Source organism: Ochotona curzoniae, unplaced genomic scaffold, assembly GCF_017591425.1.
Source record: "Ochotona curzoniae isolate NIBS_2020 unplaced genomic scaffold, NIBS_Ocur_1.0 contig_1031, whole genome shotgun sequence".
Taxonomy (NCBI): Eukaryota; Metazoa; Chordata; class Mammalia; order Lagomorpha; family Ochotonidae; genus Ochotona; species Ochotona curzoniae.
In genome coordinates this window covers 590,967-605,649 of record NW_024464927.1, presented here as the reverse complement: position 1 = coordinate 605,649, position 14,683 = coordinate 590,967, and the positions used below count along the sequence as shown (strand labels likewise).

The 14,683-nt window shown below is 47.3% G+C and overlaps 2 protein-coding genes across 2 annotated transcripts in view; one reads left to right on the top strand and one right to left on the bottom strand.

Moving 5' to 3' along the window:
- Window positions 1–14,683, top strand: part of LOC121164484 (MRN complex-interacting protein-like) — an 813,414-nt gene that overhangs the window by 247,066 nt on the left and 551,665 nt on the right. The gene's annotated exons all lie outside the window — the stretch shown is intronic.
- Window positions 1–14,683, bottom strand: part of LOC121164343 (RUN and FYVE domain-containing protein 1) — a 42,791-nt gene that overhangs the window by 13,990 nt on the left and 14,118 nt on the right. Inside the window, exons 5-12 of the mRNA XM_040992476.1 lie at window positions 14,386–14,509; window positions 10,374–10,435; window positions 9,951–10,016; window positions 6,771–6,840; window positions 4,621–4,722; window positions 3,228–3,344; window positions 2,380–2,547; window positions 93–190 (exon numbers count right to left, since the gene is read on the bottom strand). Of these exons, the coding sequence (XP_040848410.1) occupies window positions 93–190; window positions 2,380–2,547; window positions 3,228–3,344; window positions 4,621–4,722; window positions 6,771–6,840; window positions 9,951–10,016; window positions 10,374–10,435; window positions 14,386–14,509 (807 nt within the window). The remainder of the gene's footprint in view (window positions 1–92; window positions 191–2,379; window positions 2,548–3,227; window positions 3,345–4,620; window positions 4,723–6,770; window positions 6,841–9,950; window positions 10,017–10,373; window positions 10,436–14,385; window positions 14,510–14,683) is intronic.

Sequence of the window (14,683 nt, the reverse complement as noted above, 5' to 3'; positions counted from 1 at the left end):
GCAGGGGCTTCACCTACTGTCCCCGGCAGTGGTCTCCAGGTCAGTGTCTAGGCCCAGAGAATGCCTCACATCTTGTAGGGAGAGGGGATTACCTTTCTTCCAGCTGCTTCATGCTAGACATAACTTGGTTGGTTTTTCCCTCAAAAGATGTGATGGCATCATTCTTCTGCTGTAAGTTGCTCTCGGCGTCCTGCAAGAGCAAGCATGAGAGAGCTGCCTGGCCCCAGCAGGCTCTGAGCACTCACCTGGCCCCTTTCTCTTGCTGCTCCTCCCCACAGTGCTGGAGAACAAACCAGTCCAAGGCTCCCATTTGCCAATGGAAAGAAAGGCAAAGAAGAATGATACAGCCTTTGAACCTTGGGAGCCCCCTGCTACTGAGTCAGGCCAACTAGTTCCCTGAAGGAGACTCAAGGGGGCACTGTTGGCTCCTTCTCCCATGGAAGATGGAAGCCCAGGAATGCAGAGAGCAGCTGGCAGGGGTGGGTGGGAGAAGACACCAGAGTGTGCTAACCACGGCAGATACCAAGTGTCCCTAGGGGACTCTGTATTCCTGGGCATTTACAGGAAACTCTTACAGAAAGGATACAAAATTTGACCTCAAGGGAATGAAATGTAATAAAATACATTAATAAAGAATGCTTAAATCACCTTGTATCTGCTAACCCAACAACTTAGTTCTAAAAACCAATGAGCTGAAAAAAAAATCAACCAGGGAGGCAGGTACCAGACAGGACACCCACATCCTGTAGCCGGGTGCCTGGGTTTGAAGTCCTACTCTGCTTCTGACTCTATGTCCTGCAAGCTACATGGAAGACATGGACTGTTACTGACTCTGGCTTCAGCCTGGCTCAGTCAGCTGTTAGGACCATCTGGGGAGTGAACCAGTAGATGGGAAATCTCTTTCTCCTTTCCAAAAAGTAACAAACAAAAACCAGACTGGAGAACTGTGCAGCAGCTATGACTGAGGAAACAGGAATTTGAACCAAAAAGTGCATGTGACTGCCAGGCTGGCAAAGTGGGGGCAGCCAGAAGCTGGCCATGAGAGCTGTGCAGCCTCCTAGAGCACTCATTCCCCGTAACCTCTCCAGATATGGCCATGGATGGTGCCATGTAGATCAGCGGAGGCAGCCCTCCCGTCAGAGGTCGACTCTGGGCTTAGGGGCTAAGTCACTGCGTGGGGCACCAGCATCCCACCTCGGATTGCCAGTCTGATGCAGGCTATTCTGTTTGTGGCCCAGCTTCCTGGGATAAAGCATTAGGGAGGCAGCAGCTGATGGCCCAAGCATTTAGGCCCCTGCTGTAATTGTGGGAGAACTGGACAGAGCTCCTGGCTCATGATCTAACCCTGACTCCTGTGTTTTCTCCTTTGTTTGTTTTGTTCTAACATTTATTTTGTCTTTATTTGAAAGGTAGAGTTACAGAGAGGAGAGACAAAGAGAAAGGTCTGGCTGATTCCCCAGATGGCTGTAATGGCCAAAGCTGTGTATGACTCTACTCTCACTGCACCACAGAATCCCCGGCCCTGGACTCCTGCCTTCGTCCCTCTGCCAGCGGGAGGAAGGACAGGCTAGAGCTGCCTGGGAAGCTCAATGCTGTGAGGAGCAGGCCTGAAACACTCACTTGTAACTACTAAGTTACAGAAACACAAACCTCGTTGTTTCCAGCCACTCTAGAATCTGCCAAGCTACGACAGCAGTGTCGTTTAGTCATTTACGTGCATCAACACTGATTTATATGTTGGCCTTAGACAGAAAAAAACATGAGAAATGAAAACACACTCTTGGCAACAAGGGCCAACATTCCATTTTTCTTTGTTGCTAGAGTAATACTGATTCTCATTAACCAAACCAAACCCGCATTACTATACTGACTGCCATCATATATTTTCCTTGGTGCATTTGTTCTTGGATGTGACAGCGAGGCGACACATATGGAAAGTGAAGTGGGAAGCAGAACTCGGAGGATAAGCTTGAGAAGGACACAGAGTGGAGCCTGGGGCAGCGTCAGGCTGAGGAAGCTTCCCCAGTTTGGGTGCTGTGGCTTTCAGACTTGGACATCCCCGTGGAATGCCACAGGAAGCCAGCAGCACAGACAGAAGACTCAGCAAGACTGACCTTGGGATAAAGTGACAACAGGACATGATCTCTTAATTCCCTGCTGGGAGCAGGGAAGGTGTGATGAAAGAGAGCAACAGCTCAGTTCTCAGCTCTATTCAATTGTCGTTTCACCAAGGGCTCGTGATTTTGCTACTGGGTTCTATCTAGTCACTCACACCCCCCCTCCCCCATTCCTTGGGGATTGCCATAAGGATCAAACAAAACAACTGTCAGGACATGTGAGAGGGCAGAGGGCCAGGTCTGCCACATGGGCTGCACTCACCTGCACTTTGTGAAACATCTGTAAGTTAATTGCTTTGACTTCTTCCAGCTGCTGGCGGAGGGCAACAAGGGTGTCCTGCTTCTCATGGGTATCCTTTTCCAGTAATTTCATTGCAATTTCCATCTCTGTCTTCATTCCAATTTGTAACTCCAGTTCTTTTTCCAGTTCCTTAAGAGGACATTTATAAGGAAGATGTTAAATTAGGCCACAGATATATACTTCACTGAAGCCTCATGGTGGGCGACGTTTAAAGGACAAGCTGCAAGCCACAGCAGTCTGGAGAGAAGAGTGTCTGGAGTGTAACTGGATGATAAAGTTCTTTCGCTCACTGTCAAGTTGACAGGAAGCTGCTCAGTGGCAGGGTGTGCCTTGAGTTCTAGCACCCAAGCGACAGGAGCACACGCAGTTGAAAAGGATGTCTGTCCTGTGCCTGAGGGCTGGCATTGGCTGCTTTGTGGTGTCAGAGCTTCTGGGACTGTGTGCTAGGTCATGGTCCTAAAGTGCACCCATTTGTCTGTCCTGCAAAGTTTAGGGCACTCATTTCCCACATTGTGCAAAGCAGCCAAGTAAGGCAGGTGTGAGAGAACTGATTCTGGATACACAGACTGAGTGGGAATAAACGGGCCATGGCCTGTGACTGTGAAAATAGTATGGTCAAAGAAACCATAAATCTAGTCTCAAGGCAACCCCCAGAAGAGGTCTGTAGAACGGAGGAGAAGGTATCTGAGTGACAGTGCACAACAGAGCTGTACATAAAAGGGCTTGTGAAAAACGGGCAGGGACAGGCATGGGCACGTGGCTGAGAAGGCCCCTGGGAGGCCCCCGGACCCGCCGGCTTGCACACTCACCAGTCGGACCCTCTTCTCCTCCTTGAGTTGCTTCCACACGTCGCTGTACATTTCATCCAGACCTTGCCGGGTCTGCTTATAGGTCTCCAGCTCAACTTTGGTATCTTGCTTTGTTATCTACCTCAAACAATACCAGGAGCAACGTTTACTTCAGAACGCCAACTAGAAAGTATCTTACAAGATACCAAATTTTTGTAAAAGGAACATAATTTTCATTTTTAAGTGCAACAGAAATATAAAATCCTGGTGATAGTTAAACTTGAAGACAGAAGGATGAAAACAGACAAAAGAGTTTTGAAAAGTCACATTCACAAAGCCACTTACACTTGATTTTGTTTAAGATGAAAATAATAGGGGCTCATGTGATAACTCAATTGGCTAATCCTCTACCTGCAAGTACTGGCATCCCATGTGGGTGCTGTTTGTGTCCTGGCTGCTCCATTTCGCCATCCAGCTTCCTGTATATGGCCTGAGAAAGTAGCAGAGGATGACCCAAAGTCTTGGGATCCTGCATCCCTGAGGAAGCTCCTGGCCTCAGACCAGCATAGTTCTAGCTGTTGCGGCCATTTGGGGAACGAACCAGCAGATGGAGGATTCTTCTGTCTCTCCATCTCTTTGTAAATCTGACTTTCAAATAAAATAGTCTTTAAAAAAACCCCAAATAAACAGAATAATAGTCCTTTCATAGTGGGAAAGGCCTTCACTTAATGGGAACAGGAGGGACATGGGCAAGGTACCATCACACACAGTAAGGACTAGGTTAGCATTAAACTATAGCTGGCCTGCTGTGTCTCCTGATGTCACATTTGTGGATTCAATCAACTGTGGACTGAAAATATTTGGGGAAAAAACCTGTGTACTGAGAATGCACATTTTTTTGGGTCATTCCCAGAATAATACAATTTAACAGCCATTTACATAGTTTTCCCATTGTGTATGGTATTATAAGTAATCTACAGGCTATTTAAAAACATTTTTTCTTTGCTTGTTTGATAGCAATGGCTCATTCCTCAAATGTTTGAAACAGCCTCAGCTGGGGCCAAACAGGGGTGCTGGGAACTCAATACTGGTGTCTCATGTGGGTGGCAGAAGCTCAGTCAACTGAGCCATCACTGTTAAGAACCAGAAATTAAAGCCCGGTAGTCCAGTGTGAGATGTGGACATCTTCATAGCCAGGCCAAAAGTCCATCCCCAGAGATGACTTAAAGTACAGAGGAACATGACCACAGGTTCCATGCCAACCCCATGCAGTTCCAGACACAGAGCATGCATGTCAAGAAGTTTTGGTGTCCATGGGGGTCCAGGAACCAGTCACCCCAAGGACGGCTGAGCCCGAGAGAGGCAACAAGCGTATCTGACAATCAGGATGCCTGACCCAAGGGCAACTTCTCACCTCCACACTCTTCTCACTTCTTTCCCGGATTAATTCATTTTGTTCTCTTAATTGCTGCTGTTCTTCTTCAAGTGAACAAATTCGGTCAGTTGCAGCTGAAAGCTGATTAAGGAAGATGTTTACATTTCTCAACATCAAAATTCATCTTACTGCGCTAATTAAATGATGCATTTTCACATGTCTGATATTTCCTTGTTTTGAATGGGTAAGATACAGGTCAAAATTCCAAAGACCTAGGAACCCTCTCCTTCTGGCAAAAATGACTGTGAGCCATTTAATATCGGCAATGATTTATATACACCCAGAATCACAAATGGTTCGATGTCCACTAGTAGAAGAAGGGTTAATTACAATGGAAGCACAAAACAGAAATATGCAGTTTTGAAATATTTAACAACAGCTTTCAATGCCTTGAGCACACACTGAGGAGGCAAGGCCAACAAGGAGCAAAGGTGGTTACAGGGAATGAGAAACATCGACCAGGCCTAAGAGGCCTAAGAAACACGGGGCTGTGTAACACATCAAAAAACAATCACAGGTGTCAGGCAGCAGAGCTCAGCTCGGAACTATGAGCCTTTTTCTGACATTTTATTACTGAGAATGGAAACTGGGGAGTGGGAGATAAAAAACCATTGAAGACTCGCTCTAGAGGAACTTCCTTGAATGAGTTACTGTGGTTCGGGGACATGGGAAGCTTTCCCCACCTAGCCTGAGGTGAGGGAGGCTACTCCAGCCACCCTCTCTATTCCAGTTCAGGAATAGAGCCTGTGGAGAAGAGGAGCTAGAGAAGGATCTGTAAGCAAGACCAGGAATCCTGGCAGCAGGCTGCGCTCTCAGGATCCGCCACCAGCACAAGGACCCAAAGGCACTGAGCTCCCCACCTCCTCTTGGCCAACAGTGTCTACATTCCCAGGATTATTCTCTACTCAGACCTATGGCCCAGGCCTGGTGTTGCTAACTCACAAAAACAGTGTACAGCCAGAGGGGGCTGGTTCCCTGGCTGGTCTCCGCAGATGCAGAGGGCAAGCCCTGGAGGGATTACAGCTTCTCCAAGGCACATCTTGTTATGCTTACCAGCCTTCAAAAAGAACAGCTCCGTTGCTTAATTTCAGAAACAAAAGGTCCCTCCTGGTCATAGGCGCTACTTTGAGAGAACACAGTGAGCCTGTTTATCCTAAGCCATCCCATCCATGAGTGTCCCACCTGCTAAGGGTGCTAAGAGGCATGTTAATGCAGTAAGCTGACTCTATCTTGACCACAATACTGTAAAGTGTGCACTATTACCCAACGTGCAGATGTGAAGTGTGGCTAGCTCCGCGATGCTCCCCTCAGGAATTCCTGGCTACACATGTTGGCTGCCTTCACTCACACAGCTCCCGCTTCAAGGGGTCTCAAGTGGGGCACTTGTCCATGCTGGCCTGCCCTGAGCCTCCCTCCAGCTGCCATCTGTTTGCACTCTGGCTGGGAGAGGATGTTCACTCTGAAGACTTCTCCGCAGGCCCCTTCTTTCCCAAAGAGATTAGGTGGCCAGGTGGGTAGGCCCAAAAGCCAGGGACCTCTACCTGTGGGATGCCGCAGTGAAACCGAGCAACCCCCCAACTCCTGCTAACAGGAGACAAAGATGTGTCCACTGGGGAGAATGCCGGGCAGCGGACAGCAAGCTTTCTTCCTTGACATCAGCCCTCCTTCTTCCTGTCCTTTCATTCTCTCTTTCCTAGTGAGAAAGCAGAAAAAGACCACACCATAGGGAGACTGGCTCAATGCTGCTGAGGACACAAGACAAGGGTAAGCAAGGGAGCCAGTACCTAAGGCACAGCCTTTGGCCCCTGGGCAGCGGGGGTGCACATGGGCACAGAAAGGTGGCAAAGAGGAAGAGACAGCACTTGCTCAACAGAAGGTAGGCTTTTCCAAAGAGTTGGATTACTTTCTGGCGATAAAACGTAAGCCTTGGAGAACTGGCTTGTGAGCAGCTGTCTCCCCGGGAGCCGTCTCCCAGGGGTGGCACGGATGCTCCCAGGATGCTGGTCCTACAGGCAGCTCAATGCACCGTTGGTAGCTCCAAGGATGTGCTGGTCACACAGATCATCTGTGCCATTAACTTTAACCTTGGCCCATTCTGTGCTGTTACAGAATTTCAGAAAGCTACATACCTCTTCTTGAAGCTTTGAGTTCGTCTTTTCTAAGCCATCGATTTTTGCTTGAAGATCCCCAACTGTGCAGCTGTGGAACACAAATTTTGGGTCAAGACAGCTTTCAAAAGCTGATGGCTTTCCCAGCCTGTCAATGGTGAAACAGACTCCTGGTCTGCTTTTTTTTTTTTTTTTAACTTTTTTTGAAAGGCAAATTTTAGAGAAAGTTGTATTATGTATATAACTAAAAAAATTAAAGTTTTCTTAGACAATATAAATTAAATGTTGAAAAAAAAACCACATGTCAAGGGGAGAAAACCTTAGACAAACAACTGAACAACCAAAAAGTTGGCAACACATTGCCTCATTAAGGCTTATAGCTTCACTGAAAAATAAAAACAAAAATTAATTAATTTTTAATTAATTTATTTGGAAGTCAGAGTTCGAGACAGGGAAAGAACACAGAAATCTTCAATCTGCTAGCTCACTCCCAAGGTGGTCCAAATGGTTAGGTCTGGGTCAAGGCAAAAACCAGCAACCAGGGGGCTGGGCAAGTGGGCTCAATTGGCTAATCCTCCACCTCTAAGCTCTGGCATCCCATATGAATGTCAGTTTGTGCCCCAGCTGTTCCACTTTCCTTCAAGTTCCCCACCTGTGGCCAGGGAAAGAAGAAGTAGATGGCCCAAAGCCCTGGGACTCTGCATCTGTGTGGAAGACCCAGAAGAAGCTCCTGGATCCTGACTTCAGATTGGCTCAGCTCCAGCTGTTGTGGCCATGTGGGGAGTGAATGAGGAGATGGAGAATCTTCATTTCATCTCTGTAAATCTGCATTCTCAATAAAAATAAATCAATCTTGGGCCCCACGGCGTGGCCTAGTGGCTAAAGTCCTCTCCTTGAATGCACCGGGATCCCATATGGGCACAGGTTCTAATCCCGGCAGTTCCACTTCCCATCCAGCTCCCTGCTTGTGGCCTGGGAAAGCAGTGGAGGACGGCCCAAAACCTTCGGACCCTGCACCCGTGTGGGAGACCTGGAAGAGGTTCCTGGTTCCTGGCTTTGGATCGGCGCAGCACCGGCCATTGCGGCTCACTTTGGGAGTGAATCATCGGACGGAAGATCTTCCTCTCTATCTCTCCTCTGTATATCTGACTTTGTAATGAAAAATAAATAAATCTTTAGGGCCCAGCGCAGTAGCCTAGTGGCTGAAGTCCTCACCTTACATGCGCTGTCAGCCCATATGGGCGCTGATTCTAATGTTGGCAGCTTTGCTTCCCATCCAGCTTTCTGTTTGTGGCCTGGGAAGTCAAGGATGGCCCAAAGCCTTGGGATCCTGCACCCATGTGGGAGGCCCGGAGGAGGTTCCTGGCTCCTGCTTTGAGATTGGCGCAGCTCCAGCCATTGCAGCCAATTGGGGAATGAATCCATAGACAGAGGATCTTCCTCTCTCCTCCTCTGTATATATGACTTTCCAATAAAAAAAAAATAATAATAAATCTTAAAAAAAAAAAAAAAAAGAAGCTCAGGGACCAGGAGCTTCTTCCAGGTCTCCCATGTGGGTGACAGGGATCTAAACACTTAAGTCATCTGCTTTTCCCAAGCCATTTGCTGGGAGCTGGCCTGGAGACAGAGCAGCCAGGACTTGAACTAGCATCTGTAAGAAATTGCCTGCACTGGAGGCAGCAGGCCTACCTGCTAATGACACAATGGCAGTGCCAAGTCACACATTTTAAGGAGAAGATAATGCCTGCAACTTGAAGCTTTTCACAAGTACAAAAATGAGGTCAAGTGAGACAAATTCATTATGTGAAACTGCACAATCCTGACAGCATGGCAGAGAAGGAAAACAACATTTGAAGAATAGTGAAATCAATAAAACTGTGAGCCTCACCAAGAAGACATATCCCAAAGGGGCGGGCATTTGGTATAGCCAAGTGGGATACCTGCATCATAGTTAAGAGGGTCTGGTTAAAGTCACGGTTCCTCTGCTTCTGACCTCACTTCCTGCTAATCCTTATCCTGGGAAGCAGCCATGGGTAAGCACTGCGTCTCTGCCACCTGTGTGGGAGACCTGTGTTGAATTCGGGCCTCTTGGCTTTAACTTGGCCCAATCTGGTTGTTGCAGGCATTTAGGTAGTGAATAAGCAGATGGAAGATCTTTTTCTTTCTTTCAGAACACACACAAAGGCCATTACCAACAAAAAAATACCACGTTGACAGATAAAGGGATCGAAATAATGATTATCTTAATGATATTAAAGACATTTGTTAAAATCAACATCTGTTCCTTATGAAATTCACAAACTAGAAACCAACTGAGAAACCCCCACAACAGCAGCCAACTCAGTTAGCCAGCAGGAACCCTCTAAGCACACTGGCAAGAACTAGTCAACTTTCTCCCCAGTTTGCTTGGCTTGGGGGGCCCAGGAGGCTGCCCCTGTACAGCACTGGGCTGGGGGTCCCTCCCTCCCCATCAACAACTCAGACTAATGCTTCAGGAAGCACAACAGCAGCCTTCAACTAAAATTTAAGAATCAGGACGAAAGTGCCTGTGTCTGCCATCCCCACAGCTCTGGGAGGCTTCATCTGGAAGCAAAGGTAGGTACGAGTGGAGATGGATGGTTTATGGATTTACCTTTCTATACTGCCCAACTGCACAAAACAAAGAACCAAGGGGGGGGGGTGGAGCAGTGCTGTGGCATAGTGTGTAAATCTACTACCTGCAATGCTGGTATGCCATGTGGGTGCTGGTTTGAGTCCTGGCTGCTCCCTTCCAATCCAGCTCCCTGCTAATGTATCCGGAAAGCAGCAGATGACCTAGATGACCGGGCCCACAGCACCCACAGAAGATGCTCCTGGCTTCAGCCTGGCCCAGTCTTGGCCATCACGACCATGTGGGAAATGAGCCAGTATGTGGATGATCTTTTTTTCTCTCCCTCTATCTCTGTAACTCTACCCTTTCAAATTAGTAGACTAAAAATCTTAAGAGAAAAAAGAAAGAGCCAAAGATTTCCAAAAGCTGTTTTATCAAGAAGAGATTATATTATATTCATCTTGTCTGTACATATGTAGCTTGAGTAACTTTTTTTGGTTTGAAAAAAAAAAGTATTACACATGTATGGCAGCTCAGAAAATTCCATGGAGCAAGCACAGGATACAGAGCATATTGCTGGAGCAACCTGAGCCCAGAGGAGCGTGTCTCACCTTAAATGCCGGTTCAGTTCTTCCACGTAATTTTTTTGATCAAGGACATCAGTAATCCTTTCATGCCTTTAAAAAGAGCATAAAAACGGGGACTTTCTCAATTCCTAATCAATACTCTGTAACTGTTTCCCAACCTTCTTAGCACCAGTAGCCGCATCTTCAGGAGACCAGCAGACACCTCAGTGTAAACAGACAGTAAGACTTGCTGGGGTTGCAGTGGCAGGGCCTTGGAAACACCCCCCACCCCACGCTGCAGACTGGCAGCCTCTCCTAAGCAAAGGGATCAGGGCGTGGCAGATGGCACCACCTTTACTATTCAGGAGGAAGGGAGCTGCACTCAGGGACGTGAACATGAGACTTTCCAGAGCCCAGAGCCACAGACCGTCAGTGCCCAGAGCTGCTGACCATGCCCAGAGCCCTTACTCTTTGCTTCCATCAAGATCCTGCACGTCCTTGAGGTAGATGGAAAAATCGATCACTCCAACCTACCAGAAATAAGACAGACAAAATCACATTACAAATCTGAAGTCAGAGGTGGGTGCTGTGGCATAGTAGGTAAGTGGCTGCCTGTGATGCCTGGGCACTGGCTGGAGTTCCAATTACCCACTTCAATCCAATTCCCTGCTAATATTCCTGAGAGAGCAGTAGGGATAAAAGATTTCTCTCTTTCTCTCTAACTCTGCCTTTCAAACAAATCAGCCTTAAATTATTTATTTATTGACTTACTTTAATTTTATTGGAAACTTGGATATACAGAGAAAGGAGATACAGAGAGAAAGATCTTCCATCGCTGGTTCACTCCCCAAATGACTGCAACGACTGGAGCTGAGTTGATCTGAAGCCAGGAGCCAGGAATTTCTGGGTCTCAAACGTGGGTGCAGGGTCCCAAGGCTTTGAGCCTTTCTCACTGCTTTCCCAAACCACAAGCAGGGAGCGGTCTTGGGGCATATGCCCTGCCAGCATGCCCTAAGGTCATCGAGGGTGAGGCAATGGTAAGAATCGCCAGAATAGGAGGGTGTTTTCAGGTAGTTCCCTGGTCCAATAGTGGCATGTGTTTGGCTAAAAGCACGCCTAACTCTGCTGACCTTTCAATCATGTCAGAAGTCGCGTTCCCTATACAGGGAAGTGGCGCCTCACGGCAGATAAGCTCTAGGTCACATGCACTAGGCAGCAGGCACAGACCCAGGGGTGATTTTGCACAGAGCAGGATGGGAAGTGGGGCAGCCGGGACATAAATCAGTGCCCATACGGGTTGCCAGGCATGCAAGGCAAGTATTTAGCAACTGAGTTATCATGCCAGGCCCCAATCTTAATTTTTTTAAAGAATAATATATATAGCATTAACTTCATTACAGTAATTCAAAACTATGGGGCTGGTGTCATGGTGTAGTAACCTAAGCTTCCACCTGTAGCATGATCAATCCATTTAGGTTCCAGTTTGAGCCCCAGATGCTCCACTCGGATGCAGCTTCCTGCTTATGGCCTGGGAAAGCAGCAGAGGATGTCTCAGATCCTTGGGTCCCTGTACCAACATGGGAAATCTAGAAGAAATTCCTGGTTCCTATCTTTGGATCAGCTCTGCTCTGGCCATTGTGACTATTTAGGGAGTAAACCAGTGGATGGAAGATTTCTTCCTTCTTTCTCTCTATTACTCTTGTCTTTCAAAAAATAAATAAAATAATAATAATAAAAACCCCACAAAGTATGTGTGACAGTTTTTAAAAGAGATTTTATGGGGCCAGTGTTGTGGTACGAGTTAAGCTGCTGCCTGCTATGATGGCATCCCATATGGGTGCCAGCTCAAGCCCTGGCTATTACATTTCCTAACTAGTTCTATGCTGATGTGCCTGGGAAAGCAGAAGAAAAAGGGCCAAGTCCTTGCATCCCTGTTCCCAGGTGCAGTCCCAGATAAAGCTCCTGGCTGTGGCCTGGCCCGTCTGAGCTGCTGAGTCCATTTGGAGAGTGAACCAATCTCTATGTGTGTCTTGCCTTCTTTCTAACTATGCATTTCAAAAAAATAAAAAGAAATAATAAATGAAAATTTTAAACAGAGATTTGTTTCATTTATTTGAAAGAGAGATTGCTGTTCCATTCTCTGATTTACTCCCCTCAATGGCTGCAACAGACGGGGCTGGGCCAGGCCAGAAGCCAGGCCAGGGCCAGGGCCAGGAGTTCCCATCTGGTTCAACAAGCATGTGAGTCAGGGTCTGCTGCTGTCCCAGAATGTCAGCAAGCAGCTGGATCAGAACCAGAGCAATGAAGGCCTGGATCAGTGCTCCAACGGGAGCTGGGCCACAGTCCAGAATCCATGATGACAGATTTAAGACCCACCTGCGGCTTGTTTGACACATCATGACTAATATTTAACATATATAATATTATGAGAAAAACAGGATTTTAAGAAACCACAACAAAATATTGTAACACAAAATGAATCAGAAGATGGAAGACACCTTTCTGTCTCTCCTTCTTGCTCTGTAGCTCTCTGCCTTTCAAATAAAACTAAATCTTTAAAAACACTTAAAAGGCTTTAAAACAAGGGGAGAAAGACACAAAAGGATGTTTATAACCTAAATGAATGAAGCATTGGTTAAATTGGTACATTAAAAATGGACATTTTGGGCTTGGCACGGTAGCCTAGCAGGTAAAGTCCTCATCTTGAATGCCCTGGGATCCCGTATGGGCATCCCCACTTTCCATTCAACTCCCAGCTTGGGACAGCAGTAGAGGATGGCTCAAAGCCTTGGACCTTGGACCCACATAGGAGACCTGGTTCCTAGCTTTGGATCAGCTCAGTTTTGGCTGTTGCAGTTACTTGGGGAGTGAATCAATGGACAGAAGATCTTCCCCTCTCTCTCCTCTTCTCTGTATACCCAACTTTCAAATAAAAATAAATAAATCTTGAAAATAAAATAAAATAAAAAGACTTTCTGTAGCTATTTAAGTGAGGCACATCTCTGTTATGGAGTCTATTGTTTTAAAAAAAAAATTGCAGGGCCCGGCACATTAACATAGTGGTTAAAGTCCTTAGCTTGAATGCACCAGGATTACATATGGGCACCAGTTCTAATCCCGGCAGCCCAGCTTCCCATCCAGCTCCCTGCCTGTGGCCTGGAAAAGCAGTCGAGAACAGCCCAAAACCTTGGGACCTGCACCCACACGGGAGACCCAGAAGCTCCTAGCTCCTGGCTTCAGATTGGCTCAGCTCCAGCCATTGCGGCCATTTTGGGAGTTAACCATCAGAAGAAAGACCTTCCTCTCTGTCTCTCCTCCCTTCTGTATATCTGCCTTTCTAATAAAAATAAATAAATCTTTAAAAACATTTTTTAAAACATTTGCAAAAAGCTGCACTTGGCATAACTATAACACAGAAACTGCAGTTATCTCACTCTGAAACATACAAACACAGATGCCTGTGTTTCTCACTCTGAAATACATAAGCAGGTGCACCTATACAGATGCCTTTATTCCTGTACAGGAAGGACATGTGATCGAGCTGCCTAAAGGGGTAACAGATGGTATGGAGTTTCTTCCCAAAAATGCTGTTTTCTGGGCCTGGCACAGTAGCCTGGCGGCTAATGTCCTCACCTTGCATGTGCCGGGATCCCACACGGGCGTTGGTTCTAATCCCGGCAGCCCCATCTTCCATTCAGGAAGTCAGATATACAGAGAGGAGGAAAGACAGGAAAATCTTCCATCCCCTGGTTCACTCCCCAAATGGCTGCAACGGCTGGTACTGAGCCGATCTGAAGCCAGGAGACTCCTCCAGGTCTCCCACGTGGGTGTAAAGTCCCAAACTCTTGGGCTGTCCTCAATTGCATTCCCAGGCCACAGACAGGGAGCTGGATGGGAAGCTGGGCTGCCAGGATTAGAACTGGTGCCCATATGGGATCCTGGTGTGTTCAAGGTGAGGACCTTAACTGCTACGCTCATGCCAGGTCCAATAAATTTTTTAAAAATACTGCTTTGTGTTTGAAAATTTCCAACATGGAAAAATAACAAAGCTATTTATGAAAAGAGAAGTTAACTAAAGAAAAAGAAAAGAGAAGTTAGTGAAGAATAGTTGACTAGGGCCCAGAGATTAGGGAGACTTGGGCTCCTCAGTCCACGTGGCAGCGGCTCAGCCATAGTATCACTGCCAACAAAACCTTAAAAACCTCCATCAGCATTTCCCAGGCTCAAGGGCTGCCTGCCAACAGTGCCCTGTCTCAACCTTCAGCTCACTCACCTTGCGTTCCGTTTGGACCAGGCAACTCTTGCCCCTGTGAGTGGCCTGTCCACATGCTTTCTTCACCCTGGCCGGGTCCTTCCCAGCCCCTACACAACACCCTTGCCCAGCCCTCTGGTCAAGCGCTGTCTGCCCTTGTCTCTTCCTCTCTTGGTACCTGCCTGTAATTAACATAAAACTGCAACCAGCATCAGAATACAGCTTTACCTGAGAGTCCAGGTCTTCGCCTTTCAAGCAGAGATTGGCATCAAGAACATTGAGTCCGACCAGCAGGCCGACAATCACCGTGCCTTCTTCCTCCATCATCAGTGCCTCAGGCTCATAGAACTCACTAAAGCAGAGGAAAGCCAGGAGCTGCTCAGAGTCCCCTTCACCACCGCCTTACACAAGCTGCCCCCATGCACCAGTTCTCACACAGAGAGCCAGGGAATCCCTCTTCCTTTCATCTCCTCTGCCACTCCCAGCAGCCCACTCTCTCCCTGTGGCTCTCAGCAGCCCTCTGCTC